Below are 16,695 nucleotides of genomic sequence, written 5' to 3'. Positions count from 1 at the left end.
GTAAGAAACCGTAGAGCAATCTAAACATTTGCCCAGATTCCCCCGCAGGTGAGTCAGCAGGATGCCTGAGGGTGATCTCCCTTTATGTCATCACCAGGTACGCTCAGGTGATCACAGCCTTGGAGCTCCTGACTTTATCACACGGAGATGTTCATACGGGATCCCTTTGATTAGCGTGAACACTTTCGATTCCACATTATCCGGTGTTGACACCTATCTCTTATCGCTGGATGGCACTTCACTACGACAATCACTGGCTTCAGAAGCCAGTGGGATGAGCGCGCTTGAGCTTCAGTCTGATCCAAGATGATGTCTTCTAACATACTCTCACGCTTTCTGCCACCTACGGGCTCACCGTCAGTCTATGAGACCCTCAGGCAACAAGATGCTGATTCCGAATCCTCCGATATCGAAGAACGCGCAGGGCTGGCCATGGAGGATCCACAAGAACACTATAGTGACGGAGAGCTGGAGGAGGCACTGGCAGATGCCAGGGACAGTGAAATAACCAGTCCCAGCGCTCTTCTCAGTCCAGGGCGGTCACGGAAGGCACCCAAAAAGCGAGCTTCTCCACCGGCCACACGACGTCGCAAGCCATCAAGGCCGAGATGGATGGCACAAGACTTATCGCCAGGATATGAGCTTGACGATAATGATGAAGATGTTCCTCAGTCGCTGCTGGTGGAAGAACACCACGAAGATGCGAAATCGCGGTTGCCTCCTCCTCCCGGGTCCCATAATCGTTCAGATCGACGGCCTCCCAGCCCCGGTCCATCCCAGCCCAATCGAGCCCACTGGATTGAGCAAAGAGCTCCTCAACCACCTCATAATTACGCTGGTCATCCATTAGGGAGGTTTTTTACCGGGCAACACCCTGGTCTCGCCAATGTTGACCCCAAGAAGAAAGCAATGTGGCGATGGGCGAATGTGGAGGATTTGGACAATTTCCTCAAAGATGTCTATACATACTTCTTAGGAAACGGGATTTGGTCTATTTTGCTAACTAGGGTATTAAATCTTCTGTATGTGGATGATTTCAAACCCAGTTGCAAGTGAAACTAACATTTAAACATAGGACATTTGCATTCGTCGTTGGGTTCTCAACATTTTTGATGAACTGCATCGATTACCCCAAGGTTCGAGGTAGCAAGTCCCTAAACGATATCCTCGTACCTCAGTGCACAGCAAAGATGTCTGGCTCATCCACATTTTTGTTGTGGCTGTTCAGCTTCTTCTGGATTGGGAAGTTCTTCCAGTACTTGCTGGATATTCGCAGGCTCAAACATCTACATGATTTCTATTACTACCTGCTGGGTGTTTCCGATGCGGAGGTTCAGACGATTTCATGGCAAGAGGTGGTGAGCCGACTAATGACATTAAGAGACTCGAACCCAGCCACAGCGGCTGCTGTCTCTGCTCAACACCGCAGGTTCTTAGGTAGCCAGTCGAAACAACGGATGGATGCCCACGACATTGCTAATCGCCTGATGCGCAAAGAGAACTATATGATCGCCTTGGTAAACAAGGATATTTTGGACCTCACTCTCCCAATTCCATTCCTCAAGAATCGACAACTGTTTTCCCGAACCATGGAATGGAATCTCAATCTGTGCATTATGGACTTTGTTTTCAATGAACAAGGTCAGCTGCGCACGTTGTTCCTCAAAGATACCCACCGGAGGCTGTTGAGTGACAGTTTACGCCGGCGCTTTGTTATTGCTGGTATCATGAATATTTTTGTGGCACCCTTCATTGTGGTCTACTTCATGATGCACTATTTCTTCCGCTACTTCAACGAGTTCAAGAAGAATCCCGGGCAAATCGGCTCCCGTCAATACACACCCATGGCGGAATGGAAGTTCCGCGAGTTCAACGAGCTCTGGCATCTTTTCGAACGTCGCATCAACATGTCTTACCCGTTCGCCAGCCGATACGTTGATCAGTTCCCGAAGGATAAGACTGTCCAGGTAGCACGATTCGTCGCCTTCATCTCTGGGGCTCTGGCTTCGGTGCTAGCTCTCGCATCGGTGATAGACCCAGAGCTATTTCTTGGATTTGAATTAACACCTGACCGGACTGTCCTATTCTACCTTGGTATCTTCGGTACAGTTTGGGCTTTCGCGCGGGGCCTTGCACCCGAAGAGACTGATGTCTTTGACCCGGAATTTGCCCTCCTTGAGCTCATTGATTTCACACACTACTTCCCATCCGGATGGAAAGGGCGCCTGCATAGCGACGACGTGCGCAAGGAATTTGCAATTCTCTATCAACTGAAAATTGTCATTTTCCTAGAAGAAATTCTGAGCATGATTTTCACTCCTTTCGTCCTATGGTTTACCTTGCCCAAGTGCAGCGATCGCATCATCGACTTCTTCCGGGAGTTCACCGTGCATGTCGATGGCGTAGGCTATCTCTGCTCCTTCGCAGTCTTTGATTTCAAGAAGGGCACGAATGTCCTCTCCCAAGCCGCACCGGGGCGGCGAGATCAGGCCAAACAAGACCTACGCACGGATTACTTCTCCACCAAAGACGGCAAGATGCTCGCGTCCTACTACGGCTTTCTGGATAACTACGGTGCAAACCCCCAACCCACCAACCGGCGCCCATTCCACCCACCTCCAACCCTACCGACCCTCGGCTCGGCCTCTGCAGCTGACTTCGGCGCTCCCCCCGATCTCCAAGCACGTCCTGCGCAGACTTCAGCTGTACATTTCGGCCCTCAATATCTTGCTGGAGGCTCTAGGCTCAGACCAATAGGAGGCCTAGATAGCCGCTCCCCAGCCCCCTCGATGCTCCTCGATCCACACCACCAACCCTCCAGTTTTGGATTCCGCCCAGCGGCCCGATCCACCCCCCACCATCACCAGCACCAGCGTACCAGACTCGCGCACTCACAGCACCCAGGCGCTGGTTCCATTGATGATGAGTCTCATGAGGACCCTGGGCCAGCTGCTCGACAGTCTGCTCCTCATACCGGTGCCTCTAGCGGCGGCGCAGGCGCCAGCGATAGCCTTGGCGATTCGTGGCGTATGAACCCGCTTGGTAAGGATGAGGATGAGGCTGATGAGGGCGACGAGGGCGAGAATCTTGATGCTATTGCTGGTGGAGCTGGTGTTCTGGGTTTGATTCAGCAGTTCCAGAAAGCTAATACTGAAGGCCGCCGCACGACTGTGGGGATTTAGTTACACGTCGCGTGCGGCTTTTGGATCTGGCATAAATTATATGCTTCAGAAATGATATATGACTTGTTTAACAGAGTTTTGTATTAGATACTAACTTGCATGTGATCTGATGGCCTACTTTTCTTCATGATATTAAGGCCCAATGGAGTATTGAATATTGCCGACACTACATTTGCCATCTAATATGCCTCGATAGATTGAAATAATGCCTTCATTGTATTTAGTATACTTTGCTTCAAGCATAAAAGGTATCCATTAACGTTATTACCAGAATAGCGTAGTAGTCCGCGGTAGGGGTAAATATAAAACCCCAACACCACCTAATAACTATGTAGGTCTTACCTAGGTAACTTGACTACTATCCCAGTTAAATATTTCGACAATTAAATTCCTCAGCCCAGCACTCTTGAATTTCTTCTCATCTACCTTCACCAATTGGCTAACTGTCACCCGGCCGCGCAACAACTCTTTCCAGAAGCTCATTCTCTTTACCCATGATGCCTACCACCGTGCCGCACAGCCATACTCTTGCCGCTGAAGCCTGCCGTAATCATTCCCCGGTACTCGTAAATCCGTCCTAGTGCCTGTATTCTTAACAGAAGGCGAAGGCAGTCCCCGTAAACCCCATGATCCCTGTCCACACCTGTGTCAAACCGCCCTCCGTATCGTAGGAGTCCAAAATGATTCAAGACGTAAAGACGACGACCGGCCTTCATGCCGCCGAAGAGCCGATGGTCTCAGCCTTATTCCCGTATCTACATCGCCTGGAACGGCGGTGTAGCGACTTTGTTCGAGCCATGGAGGTCAGGGTCAAGGCAACCACACCACCCTGTAAACGGGCATTGGTACTGGAGTGACGTGGTCATTAACGAACAGAGCACGAAGCATAAAATGGTTCACTGAATTCAACGGAAAAAGGATAGGACGGAGGAAAGAAGGAGGGAGGGAAGGGGCAGAGAGAAAGAGACCTATCAGATGTACGGGGAACACGTGAACTGGACATTCTATTCCCCCTGTAGAACTGAGATATCTACTCCGATCAATATACCGTATAACTTATAAGTTAGCTTATATGTACGGAGTACGTAGTAATCCTTATAAAGCGGTATGTATACTAAAAGACTAATGATTACAGTATTTATGCCTACTTGCATATCTCCGCATTATAACGGGCCTCAAATGTTTCTCGGGCATAAGATAACTTACACATGTTTGTCAGAATCGGCCCAATTGCACCAATCTTGGTTAAGGGCCGACACCCTTGAAATGAGCTGGCTTAAATCGCCAAGTATGATAGGCCAACGTGAAGACCCTTGCGGATCGCCTGCATAAAACCTCCCAAGTGTTTGTAGGGCGCAATTAGCAGGGCTGGCAGACGCCGATCATTGGCCCCGGATTCTGGCGCATGGGCTGCTTCTCCACCATGTTTCGGGGCCCGGGGCCCGCTGTTTCTTAGGGTCTTGGCTTGGAGGAACAGGGGAGTGTGTTCTCTTTGTAGAGAAAGGGAAACGGCAATTGGTATAGAAGAGAAGAAGAATATAAATAGCAGCCATTGATTATACAAAGAAATAGAAATGTCCAAGAAAGAAGAACATAAACAGACCGGAAGCTTAAGTGGATCTACAGTCTCGTGATTGCATCTAGACTCGGCGCGACCTTCTATTTTCCTTTTCTCTCTCTACACTTCCCTCGGTAGTTCAATTCTGATCCCAAGAGGGACAGTCGCCATGTTTCGAGCTCGTCGCTATCGAGTTCTAATCATCTTCGCTGCGGCGTTCCTCCTCACCTTCATCCACTTCGCCCGATCACGCGACTGGAGCGATTCGTCAATCGAACAGCCTGTCGGCGTTCACCCACCAGATCCTGCCTCTGCCTACCCAAACCAACCCCAAGCCCCGAAACCCGACAACCCAGCCGCTGCCGCTGCCATCGAGGAGAGCGACAAATATGTCGTCCCGGAACCTAACCGCGGCTCCTCCGGCTCCGCACCCTCTACCGAAAAGCCGAAGATAATATCTCCTGTTGGTCCCAGCAGCGGGTCAAAGGGTAGCAGCAGCAGTCTCAAGGATGCCACCAAAGATAAAGCGCCAGTGATCGCACCTAGCAAAGACGGTTCGAAGGACCTCACGCCAGTGGGTGGCGCTGGTAGATTGCCACCACCAACAACAGAAGACCCCTCCAGCATTCAAGAGGAGATGGACAACGGAGGCGCTGGTAGACATTCAGTGGACGGTCCCAGCACTGGCATTCGGTGGAAGAAGTTCACTGAGCAGTTCCCCGTCCTGGCGGGCGAGACAATCAAGCTGCCCAAGGAGCGGTCGAAGATTCCCAAGCTCCAGGCTAAGTTTAAGGATGAGTCGAGCTCGGATAAGCAGGAGCGGTTGCAGCGACTTAGCACTATCAAGGCTGAGTTTAAGCATGCTTGGCAGGGGTACAAGAAGATCGCTATGGGGCATGATGAGGTTAAGCCACTGTCAAAGCAGGTCGAGGACCCGTTCAATGGTTGGGGTGCGACTTTGGTTGATTCACTTGATACTCTTTGGATTATGGAGTTGAAGGAGGAGTTCACCGAGGCTGTGGATGTCGTTAAGAAGATTGATTTCAAGACCTCATCTAGAGGTGATATCCCGCTCTTTGAGACTACCATTCGTTACCTTGGTGGTCTTTTGGGTGCTTATGATATCTCTGGCCATCGATATACGGTGCTTTTGGAGAAGGCCGAGGAGCTCGCTGAGATTCTTATTGGTGCCTTTGATACACCAAACCGCATGCCGCATCTTTACTACCGATGGGCTCCGTAAGTTTGATTCAATTCCTCTTTTGTTATTTACTACTGACAAATAGCAGAGAATTCGCTGCGAGGCGCCATCGGGCCTCTATCCGAGCTGGTCTGGCTGAAATTGGATCGCTTTCTTTGGAATTCACTCGATTGGCTCAATTAACCCAACAGGACAAGTACTATGATGCAATTGCGCGCATTACCAATGAATTGGAGAAGATCCAAGATTCAACCAGCATCCCTGGACTGTGGCCTCTTCGCATCAATGCGCAGGGATGTACTAAATACGATGCTCTGCGCAATGGTAGCCCTACGCGTGAGCAGCATGCCGCTTCAACGACTCAGAGTATTTCCACAAAAACCCGCAGACCTTATTCTGCGCCGACGGATATGGAGAGCTATAAGAACTTGATCCCGCGTGATGTCGAGGTGGATGCTGAAGGACCTGTCCAACTTGCCAATGGTACCCATGCTGCCAATTTGCCAAGCGTCGAGGCGCGCCAGCAACAGTCACCGCTTGCAAGTCAATGCAATGGCGGCTTGGAACTGCCCATCTCGTCCCGCGAGAATAAGTTTACCATGGGAGGAATGGCAGACTCAACCTACGAGTACCTGCCCAAGGAATACCTCCTCCTAGGTGGCTTAGAGCAGTACCAGTCGATGTACACCAAGGCTGCTGCTGCTGCCCGCAAACATCTGGTGTTCCAGCCCATGGTCAAAGGCGGACGTGACATTCGATTCATGGCCTCTGCCTCAGTGACACCTGGAAAAGGCCCCGATATCAAAGATCTCGAATACGAAGGAACGCACCTCACATGTTTCGTCGGTGGGATGTTCGCCCTGGGAGCGAAGACATTTGGAATCGAGGGTGATTTGGACCTTGCAGCCAAGCTTACTGACGGTTGTGTGTGGGCTTACGAGGTCACACAGACTGGGATAATGCCAGAAAGATTCCGTCTTCTAAGCTGTCAGAAGGGCTCAGCCTGTGAGTGGGATCAAGCCACCTTCGATACTGGCGTGGCACGTTGGTCGCGTCTTGACCCAGCGGCGGGACCCCAGTTCCGCAATGGAGAGAGCGCCTATGCTGAGCGTATCAAGATGGGCATGATCGATGAATCACGAGAGCCGGTTGGCAAAACCATTCCCATGGCCATGCCAGGCTCGTTGAACCCTCACGATAGCGACATCGTGGAGAAGCGCAGTGGGAGCAGTGCTGCGATTTCATCTGCTGTTTCTGCTACCTCTGCTATTTCAAGCCCAACCCCCTTCCCTGGCACAGCTGACCTGGAGAATCGAGACGCGCCTCGTTCGCCTCCATCGCCCGATTCACCACAGGCGTCGGTTGGCAAGGATCACCTCCCCGCGGGCATGATCAGTATCCCATTGCCCAAATACATCCTTCGACCCGAGGCAATCGAGTCTGTTTTCATTATGTATCGTCTAACCGGTGAAGAGTCCTGGCGCAAGAAGGGATGGCAGATGTTCGAGGCCATCGTCAAACACACGCGAACAGACCTGGCCCACGCGGGCATCAACGATGTCACGGCCCAAAAGCCCACCCAGATGGATACCATGGAGTCATTCTGGTTAGCGGAGACGCTGAAATACTTCTATCTGCTCTTCAGTGACACAACTGTGGTGGATTTAGATAAATACGTTCTGTAAGTGGCTGACGTAGCCGTAAACAATGCTGTGGACAGCAACTAACCTTTCTTATAGGAATACCGAAGCGCACCCATTCCTGCGCCCCAGTTCATAATTGCACCTGGATTTATATATATATATATATTGATACCAATTAGTGTTCTGTACTTTTTCCTTACTATTCTCGTATACTAGCTGTCGTAGTGAAGTGCGTAGGGTTGACCCGCAGTGGTCCTAAATTCCCCCCGCCTTCAACTCTCCAACTCGCACCTCTCGGCATGAGCAGTCTGACGGGAAATGGAGCCTGAGGTCTCGGAGACTGAGTTCTGGACTGGTAAGTACCTGGAGAATCAAAACCCATCTCTTTATTCCAGACACGCACGCGAATATGACAATTGACTCTCCGCAGAACTCCAAACGATCGTCTCCAAGCCCTGCGACTCCGAAGACCTGATCGACAACGCCCTCCGAGCCTACCTAAGTCTAACAACTCAACACAAAGGTAATCAGCCCTGCCCAACCAAAGCAGAGATCTCCTTGAGTCAACACGAATCCCCAAACACGAACGTGAACTACCTAGCCCGCACTGCCTCAGCGAACTATCACTAACACACACCCATCCCCCCAGATGAATACCTCCAAACAGAAACCGATATTGCGCGCTGCTCCTACAAACTCTTCGCATCGAGTATCTTCGCCGCTCACGCCGACTACGTAAGACGCCAGATCATCTACGGCCTGCTGCAAGAAGATGACCCTACAACCCTCCACTTCATTGCGTCATTCATTCTCTTCGACGGGCGGCAGAATGAAATCACGCTTCAGATGCTGAATGAGGAGGGCGCGTTTGCGCGTCTTCTTGAGCTTATTCAGGCTATGCGGAGAGCGGATATGGATGGCGATGCTGGGTTGCATCGCTTGTTGATGGATCTAATCTACGAGATGTCGAGGATCCAGAGGGTTAAGATTGAGGATTTGGGTGCGTTGGATATCCTTTGAGTGTTGGTTTGGTTTGGTTGGTGGCTGATTTTGGGGCTCCGCTGCAGTTCTCGTGGACGACGACTTTATTCGGTGTCTTTTTGATATCATTGAGGATCTTTCTTATGACGTTACGGACCCGTATCATTATCCTGTTATTCGGGTGCTTGTGAGTGTTTTTGCTCTATGTTTGCGTTGGGTTTGATGCTGATGGCTCTGTGCAGCTGGTTCTGAATGAGCAGTTTATGATTTCGGCTCATGATCCTGTCGATGATCGGCCCTCGGGGCATTTGACCAACAAGGTTATTAAGATCTTGTCTGTTTATGGTGGAATGTATAAGACCTTTGGAGAGAATATCATTCTGCTTATCAACCGCGAGGGTAACGTGGACCTCTTTGTCTTCGATTGATACGATGACTGACAAATTGCAGCCGAGACATCTTTGCAGTTACTAACGTTAAAGCTTCTGTATCTGATATTCACCACTCCTAGCACCTACGAGTACTTCTTCACGAATGATTTGCATGTTCTGGTTGATATCTTGATCCGCAATCTACTCGATCTACCCGAGGAAGCATCTGCGCTGCGACATACATATCTCCGCGTTCTTTACCCCCTTCTAGCGCACACACAGCTACGAAATCCACCGCACTACAAGCGTGATGAGCTCCGAAGATTGCTCAGTATCCTTGTCCGAGGGCAAGTTTCATATGGAAGCGACGCAGAACACGAGAAGATCCTCCATTTCGAGGAGGTTGATGAAACAACATGCCGACTTGTCGGTCGATGTGCCACGGTAGACTGGCTGCGCAGTGCTGAAGCGCCTGATTTGGCTGAAACGCAAGATACGCCTACCAAGGTTACGTCGACTTCTATTGAGACCGTCCTTGATCAAGCTGAGCAGTCCGAGTCGCCTGCAGACATTAGGGAGTCACCCGCAGATATCGGTGAACCGCTCGAAGTGGCTCGCACGATCTCGCGTGCAAGTACGATAGCTAGTACGTCAGATACAGCATCGCCGACGAGGGGGGATTCCCGCGGTTCTTCCAAGGCACCTCGAAAACATAGCTTAGTGCAACGGCTCGGCATGAACCTAGAGCCAGCGTCTACATCTTCGCTGAGCGTGCAAGCAGTTGCAGCACAACACGAAAAGCCAGGGATCATGACTCCCAGTCGGAAAGACGGTGTTCCAGTCGCCGCTCTCAGCGATGAGACGCCGATAATCCGACCCCCAAAGGTCAAGCCCGAACCCCCGAAATCTCGCCGCTGGCGCGGGCGCCGTATGGCCGTGGACGACGAGGAGCACCACTCCGCCGGCACAAGCAGCGACCGCTACACCATCCCCGAAGGCATAGAAGTCAGCCCTACCACCACACACACATCAACGACCCCAAACCCTGCGACACCCTCGTCACTTTCACACCCAGATTGCCGTGACTCCGTCTCAGGTTCTAATCTGGCACCCCCAGGTACCCAGCCGCGACGCTCAGCATCAAACCCACCCCCAGCGCTCCCGCCGCCTCGTCGTTCATCACACGCAACGCCCCCCTCGAGTCAACACCGATCTCCAACCCCGGTGTCGGGAGCAGGTCGTCACGGTCAAGCCCCGCTTCCTCCGAACCCGCGGCGTTGGGGCCGCGGCAAAGCACAGCATGGACAGAGTGATTCCGTCGAGAGCGGAGCCAGTAGTGTCGGTCCGTCAAAGGAGCTCGAAACCGACAGCACTCTCGCCCCAGCTCAGCAGACCCAGTCTCAGACTCAGTCTCAATCTCTGGAAGGAAGTACTCTGTCTGACCCATTCTCGCCAACATCACCAACATTACTGGTATCACCAGCCGAATCCGGTGACAATGCCCCCGCCGAGGCTGCTCCTGTCAGCGTAGAGGAAGCGGTTCAAAATGTTTCTCTGCATTGAGCGAATTTCTTCAATGGCGTGCGTGCGTGCGTTTCTTTCAATTCAAGATACTCCTTGTCTGCGCCTCTTTTTTCGGATTTGTTTTGGTATCCAGCGGCTGTTGCTGTTCCAGAGAACGGCGGGATGCGATAGGCCTTGGCTCTAGTCTTCAGTGAATCTGGAGATATAAGCATTTCAATCACACGGAGGGTTGTTAGGATACGAGTTACAAGCAAGGACTGGATCCTAGAAAAACCAAATAGACTGTTGTCCCTGACAATCAACAAGAATGGAGTAGAATACATATACAAATACAGATACAAGTATTGGTAGGATGACTTAACCAGATGGGATAGTCGAAATAAGATAGAAGTACACATTCATCCTACACATACAAGCAAAGCCTGTTCCTTCAACAGCCTCACTCATACCCAGACAAAAGTTCTCAAGAAACGAGAGATAATGATAGGTATGCAAGTATCACCTCAAATCTTCAACCCCCAGCTGCGGCCGAGCCCAACAGCAGTGTTCCATCCAAAGCTGGCACATTGGCCCAGACCAGTAAATTTATCAGCAATAGCTTGACGATCCTCAAAGCGGCGCTCCACAAACGCAGCTGTCTCAGAGAGATCTGGTGTCGGGTCGCGCGTCATGACGACCTCGGAGCTGGCGTAGATGGCTGATACCGCCAGACGGCGCGTATACCACGCCGCATCGACGGATGCGTCACCGGATAGAGTGAGGATATCGGATGCAAGGGCATGCAATTCCGTTAGCGAGAGGGGGATATTAGACAGGAGGGACATTTGCGCGAGAGCCTAGTAGATATCAAACCACATTAGTATAAGCCCCCAAAAAGTTCATATGATTGAAAAGAAAAACAAAGAAAGGGATATACTCACATCCTGCCAAACATGCCTAACCTCGTCATTCATCCTCAGCCTCTCCAAAAGCAAACCTCGAACCCGCTCCTCAACCCCAAGCTCATAGACATCCTTCCCCTTCTCCGCCGCAATCCGCCGGAACAATCCCCCCTCCTCGACCTTCCCGCGCAACAATCCACGTCGACTAGCAAGCCAGAAGAGAATCAGGTCGAATTCTCCGCGCGGGAGCAATTGCACTGAGACATCTAGGAATCCTGCGTCGCGGGCTCCGAGTGTCAATGCTGTGCTGGTGAAGCCGTGCGCTGGGACATGGTCGAGGGCTGCGGTTAGGATTGCTGTTTGGGAGTTTGTGTATTCGTGGTCTGGGAGGCGGGGGTGGAGGGTTGAGTGGTAGGTTCTGAGCTGGGCGAGGGGGGTCTTGGGTTGGTTTGGGGTTGGTGTCGGAGTTGGGCGGGTTCGTTGGGGCGTGGGTTGGATTGTGATTGTGCTCAGTGCTTGGGCTCGGCGCAGGTAGGGAGTTAGTTGGGTGGGCAGGGCCCTTCTGGGTAGGGTGCGTGCGAGGTGTGCCATTGTGTGGTGGTTTGAGGTTGTTCGAGAACAAAAGTGAAGACGTTGGAGATGGGAGGATGGTCTGTGCGCGGGTGATCTATAGGGAGTTGTCTAACATTCGGTGTTTGACTTAGGAGTCTTGGGTGTGTTAGTACGGTTATATTTGCTTATGAAATTCTTGAACTTTGATCATTGGCGTGCCTGATTATGGATTTGGTCTGTATTATGCAGCGCAACTCTGAATCTATACACTGCTTGCACGAGCATCAAGCCAAACCACCCATGGAATACAAGACAAGTGGACAAAAGATCGTATGAGTATCTAGGCAAGGGTTGAAATAACACACTCGTGCCTAGTACACACTAAAACCCGCTTCCTTGAATGGAAATGACCTTATATACTTCGGTAGTCGGTAGTTGATAGTTATGGCGGGATAGTTGCCGGCCTAGGATCCGGGTCGAAACATGCTAGAGCGGAATTGTCGACTATAGCCTCCATTCGACATGCATTACCATAGCCAAATCTCATATTTATCCTTCATAGACTCCAGCCACACAACTTGCCTCGGTACTTTCAGGAAGGCCCAACAGTTCTTCATGAGCTCCTGGGAGTAGCCTATGAGTTACGTATAGACTACCATAATTAGCAAAGAACTATTAAGTCTAATGTGAGGCCTGGTTAGGTCGAGGCAAATAGGCGGGCCTTGTCCAGGTTTATTTCCTAGTCTTTCGTGAGTTTTCTTTGTTTCTTATATAATTCATGAGAAGAGTTTGATGGCGGATTATGTGTTAAAGGAAGTAGCCTAATATTGATTCTCAAAGGATTATGTCGGTACTGGAGGCTAGTGCAATTCAATTGCAACCAAACAGCCTCTCAAGATAGAAACCCGCTCACGGAGTTTTCTTGGTGCACTCTAATACGCTAAAATGAGGATACTAGCTAAGCTTGGATAGAAACTGCATCGTTTGAGGTCAAATCATGAGCAGCCAGGTCCCTCTTCTTCTGCCGCAACCCTCGACATATCATGATCTAGCCCACGAAACAGTGGTACATTATACTATCGCTTGACGGGATCAGGAAGAGATATAACCAGAAAACATATTTCAAAGTCGATAACAATGGAACATTAAATCACCCAAATCCTTGTATGCAAGTCATTAATCATACAATTCAATAGTTGCCCTTCCACACCCTCCTAAGGCTTCCATTCGGTGTACGGCCGGTCAATAACCATCTCCTTGACCGTCGGCAACTGAGCTTGACCCTTTCCGAATTTCACTGCCATTGCCATAACCTCTCTCCAGCGCAATCCCGGCGCAATCTTACCCGAGATGGTGTTAGGAGTCGACGTGTCACTGTTAACAGGAACAAGAGCAGCACGGCCGAGAATAGCCTCGAGAGCCTGCTGAGCGAACGAGACTGCCTCCTTGGCATCGGAAGGAACACCCGTCTCATCAAGACTGAGAATCTTCGAGTTTGGCAGCTGCGCCTTGAGATACTTGATGATGTTGGGGTTGTGGGCACCACCACCGCACATATAGACGCCGGCGATCTTGTCAATATCGATGTTGAACCGGGGGAAGAAGGTGCGGTACTGCTTGACAATGTTCTGGGCGGTAATGCGGGTGATGGTGGCTATGATGTCGTACTTGCTCATGCTCAGAGCCAAGCACTCGTCGATGATCTCCTGGGCCCCGTTGTCACCGAAGGTCTCACGACCCGTCGTCTTTGGGGGCAGGTGGTTGCAGTACTTGTTGTTGTCGAGGAACTTGTCGACTACTGCCTGGTTGATGGTACCCTGAGCACCCCACTCGCCGTCGCGGTCATACTCCATCTGGCCGTTGGTGAAGTAGCGCATTGCGGCGTCGATGAACATGTTGCCCGGGCCACAGTCCCAGTCGACCATGGCGTCGACACCACCCTCGCTGTCCGGTGGAATGACGCAGAGATTAGCGATACCACCGATATTCTGGCAAATGCGCCATTCAGTGGGGTGATGAAGGAGGAGACCGTCGATCAAAGCGACGAGAGGAGCACCCTGGCGGCCGACCGCTTGTTCAGCCATGCGGAAGTCGGTAACTGTAGTGATGTGGGTTAAGCCACTCATGATAGTTCCTTCGCCGAGGCAGAAGGCGGACCGGGTCTCACCGAGCTCGGGCATGGAGAGAAGCCAAATGGTCTGGCCGTGCGAGCCGATGAGGTCGATGCTATCAATGGGTACGTTGTGCTTCTCACAAAAGAGCTTGACTGTCTCGCCAAACATGTTGCCGAGCTGCACATTCAGCTGGGACATGAGGGAGGGAGTAGTTTTTGTTTCGCGAAGCATGGTGAGGACGGGCTTCTTGATATCTAGCGGGACGGGGAACTCGTCGTACTGTATTAGGGCAATTTGTCAGTTCCGTTGAAGTTGATTGATAAAGACTACTAGAGAACCATCGTACCTTGAGGATCTCCATGTGCAAAGGAGCTTCAGGGGAAGCCTGGCGATAACGAACCAAGGCGCAGTCAATGCCGTCCATAGCCGTACCGCTGTTCATTCCCAGAACCGTGATGTCGAGGGTGCCATCGGCAACACAACGGCGGGTGCCCTTGACGTGAGCAGAGCCATTGGGCTCGGGAAATTCGACTGAAGTGACCATTTTTGTAATGTGCATATACAGGATTGCAATTCAATGACTTTTGATTCCAACAGTAATCCAGAGGAGCGAAGAACCGCTTCATATACCTTTGGAAACCCGACCCCAATTCGCGCTGGACAAACAAAATGGCTCCGTAATTCCTGATATTCCGAAGTCACGCGCAAGACAGAATGCCGAGAAGGGCGGAATCGGGGATGAGCTTCGCGAGCTACATGACCGATGCGAGCCCGAGAAGCAAGCCAGAATTGCCTAATTGGGTATCTTCGAGACGAGGTGCACAGACCGGCTCGACCCCGGAGTTGCGAAAACGTGGAGAAGCGTTTAAGCCGTCAGTCTCGGGCCGTTTATGCGACTACCCGTGCCTGTATCTCGTGTTATTGGTGAAGATCGGGGAGGCAGCCAAGGTTCTCTCGTATTTTCGTGGAAGAGTTTCATGGATGGGGATTGCTAATGAATCCCGAGCTCTGGTCAGGGCATCCCTCTCTTTTTCCGTTGAACAGGTGAGGATGATCCGTGCTATGTGTCTCTAACTAAAAATACTTAAAGAGTTCCCTGTATCTGCTGTTCTGGCTTCCTTGACCTTGCCCAGTCGATTTATAATAATCACATTGTCATGCCTTCTGCCACCATGAACGCTCATGAAGTTCGCTCGGTTTGGACCTCAGACGAGGGTTCAATGGCTAAACAGACGGCCGAGATCCGATGGGCCAAAATCATTCAGGGCACTGTGGACGACATGGGCGAGACAGCCGCCATGGAGAATATTGACGACCAGAAAAGAGCGGAGAGCATCGCCATTCAGATTGCCCTCAAGAACATCAAGAAAGAAATTCAAAAGGACAATGCTCTCACGTACGTACTTCCTCTCCAAGCACCGAAACGCAGAAACTAACGACGCGTCAGACCCCTGCAAGATGACGGCAAGCCCGATGTTCAAGAGTGGAATAACCTGTTGGCTGTGATTGGAGAGTGCAGTTGGGTCAACTGCCCGTGGCTCTTTGGAGAGTGCTACATGTATAGGTACGATTGTTGCTGTAAAGATCGGATCGAAGAATTGCGCTGAAAATCCCACCAGACGCATTCAAGGAATCTTGACCTCCTCAAAACACTGGCAGAACTATGATGTTTTCAAGCGCCAAAAAGACTCTACCTTTGTCAAGTCAAGAGCCGCCGTGGAGGAGCTCGCCAACCGTTATATGCAGACCGTTGCCGAAACTGGACTTGTCCAAAATGAGAGCAAGGAAGAGGCCAAGAAGTTGCGTTTTATCGAGATGACGGAGGTCTCCCTGTGGGGAAATGCCACAGACCTGTCACTCCTTGCTAATCTGACTCTGGAGGACTTGCAAAAATTGCAGGGCCGTGATGCCATCCAGAAGAGCCAGCGGAACATCGTCGACAACGACACGGACGACGTATGGGCGTACCTTCAACGCACTGCCGGTCAGCATAGTCGTCAGATTGACATTGTCCTCGACAATGCTGGTTTCGAGCTCTTTACCGATGTGCTCTATGCCGCTTACCTGCTCGACGCCGGCATTTCTACCTCTGTCAGACTGCATACCAAAGAATCCCCGTGGTTCGTCAGCGATGTCATTCCCTCTGATATCGAATCACTGTTCAAGCATCTTGATTCCTCCGATTGCTTCCCAAGCCGAGAGTCTCTCGATCAACTCATCCCGAGACTCCGCAAGTTCTTCCAGTCGGGCGCGATCACGACCACAAGCGACCCTTTCTGGACGACACCGTTCTCGTTCCACGAGATGCCATCCAAGGCACCCGCTCTCCTCAAGGAACTCCAAAACAGCTATCTGGTCATCTTCAAGGGTGACCTCAACTACCGCAAACTGACCAGGGATGGATTGTGGCCTCACACCACCACGTTCGAGGAGGCTCTGGGTCCCCTTGGAAAGCAGAGCGGCATCAAGACTTTGGCCCTTCGCACGAACAAGTCTGACGTTTGTGTTGGCGTCCCGACCCAGAGAGAGGTTGATGCGTTGAATGAGGAGGCGCCCGATGGTGCCTGGGTCCAAAACGGAAAGTATGCCGTGGTATCGTTTAATGAGGGCCAATGATTTTCCTGTCTTCCCTCTATCGTGTAGACCAATTCCTTTATTTTGATGTTACTAGGTAGGCTTTGTGGACGG

At 51.2% G+C, this 16,695-nt stretch overlaps 6 protein-coding genes across 6 annotated transcripts; 4 read left to right on the top strand and 2 right to left on the bottom strand.

Moving 5' to 3' along the window:
• Nucleotides 1–306: 306 nt before the first annotated feature.
• On the top strand, nt 307–3,237 carry atgI (autophagy protein ATG9; the record flags this gene model as incomplete). Its single annotated transcript, XM_022629373.1, has 3 exons — nt 307–1,022; nt 1,076–3,170; nt 3,232–3,237. 3 exons carry the CDS (start codon nt 307–309, stop codon nt 3,235–3,237), a joined length of 2,817 nt encoding a protein of 938 aa, XP_022490731.1.
• Nucleotides 3,238–4,909: 1,672 nt separating this feature from the next.
• Nucleotides 4,910–7,720, top strand: PENARI_c004G09166 (class I alpha-mannosidase 1A; the record flags this gene model as incomplete). Its single annotated transcript, XM_022629330.1, has 3 exons — nt 4,910–5,979; nt 6,030–7,622; nt 7,681–7,720. The coding sequence occupies 3 exons, from the start codon at nt 4,910–4,912 to the stop codon at nt 7,718–7,720; spliced, it is 2,703 nt and encodes a 900-aa protein (XP_022490856.1).
• A 182-nt stretch (nt 7,721–7,902) lies between these two features.
• Nucleotides 7,903–10,499, top strand: PENARI_c004G03894 (DUF2013 domain-containing protein; the record flags this gene model as incomplete). Its single annotated transcript, XM_022629061.1, has 6 exons — nt 7,903–7,939; nt 8,015–8,107; nt 8,234–8,584; nt 8,652–8,752; nt 8,808–8,964; nt 9,016–10,499. The coding sequence occupies 6 exons, from the start codon at nt 7,903–7,905 to the stop codon at nt 10,497–10,499; spliced, it is 2,223 nt and encodes a 740-aa protein (XP_022490629.1).
• Nucleotides 10,500–10,963: 464 nt separating this feature from the next.
• PENARI_c004G09535 (uncharacterized protein) lies at nt 10,964–11,932 on the bottom strand (the record flags this gene model as incomplete). The annotated part of the gene is made up of 2 exons (XM_022629350.1): nt 10,964–11,296; nt 11,381–11,932. The coding sequence occupies 2 exons, from the start codon at nt 11,930–11,932 to the stop codon at nt 10,964–10,966; spliced, it is 885 nt and encodes a 294-aa protein (XP_022490686.1).
• A 1,175-nt stretch (nt 11,933–13,107) lies between these two features.
• PENARI_c004G03029 (UPF0075 family protein) lies at nt 13,108–14,551 on the bottom strand (the record flags this gene model as incomplete). Its single annotated transcript, XM_022629010.1, has 2 exons — nt 13,108–14,286; nt 14,354–14,551. 2 exons carry the CDS (start codon nt 14,549–14,551, stop codon nt 13,108–13,110), a joined length of 1,377 nt encoding a protein of 458 aa, XP_022490823.1.
• Nucleotides 14,552–15,179: 628 nt separating this feature from the next.
• On the top strand, nt 15,180–16,623 carry PENARI_c004G09822 (damage-control phosphatase ARMT1 family protein; the record flags this gene model as incomplete). The annotated part of the gene is made up of 3 exons (XM_022629364.1): nt 15,180–15,403; nt 15,455–15,571; nt 15,627–16,623. 3 exons carry the CDS (start codon nt 15,180–15,182, stop codon nt 16,621–16,623), a joined length of 1,338 nt encoding a protein of 445 aa, XP_022491235.1.
• Between the last annotated feature and the right edge of the window lie 72 nt (nt 16,624–16,695).

The sequence above is a fragment of the Penicillium arizonense genome (assembly GCF_001773325.1).
Source record: "Penicillium arizonense strain CBS 141311 chromosome Unknown PENARI_contig004, whole genome shotgun sequence".
Taxonomy (NCBI): Eukaryota; Fungi; Ascomycota; class Eurotiomycetes; order Eurotiales; family Aspergillaceae; genus Penicillium; species Penicillium arizonense.
Note: the sequence above shows the minus strand (reverse complement) of the source record. Positions and strands in the feature narration are given on the sequence as shown.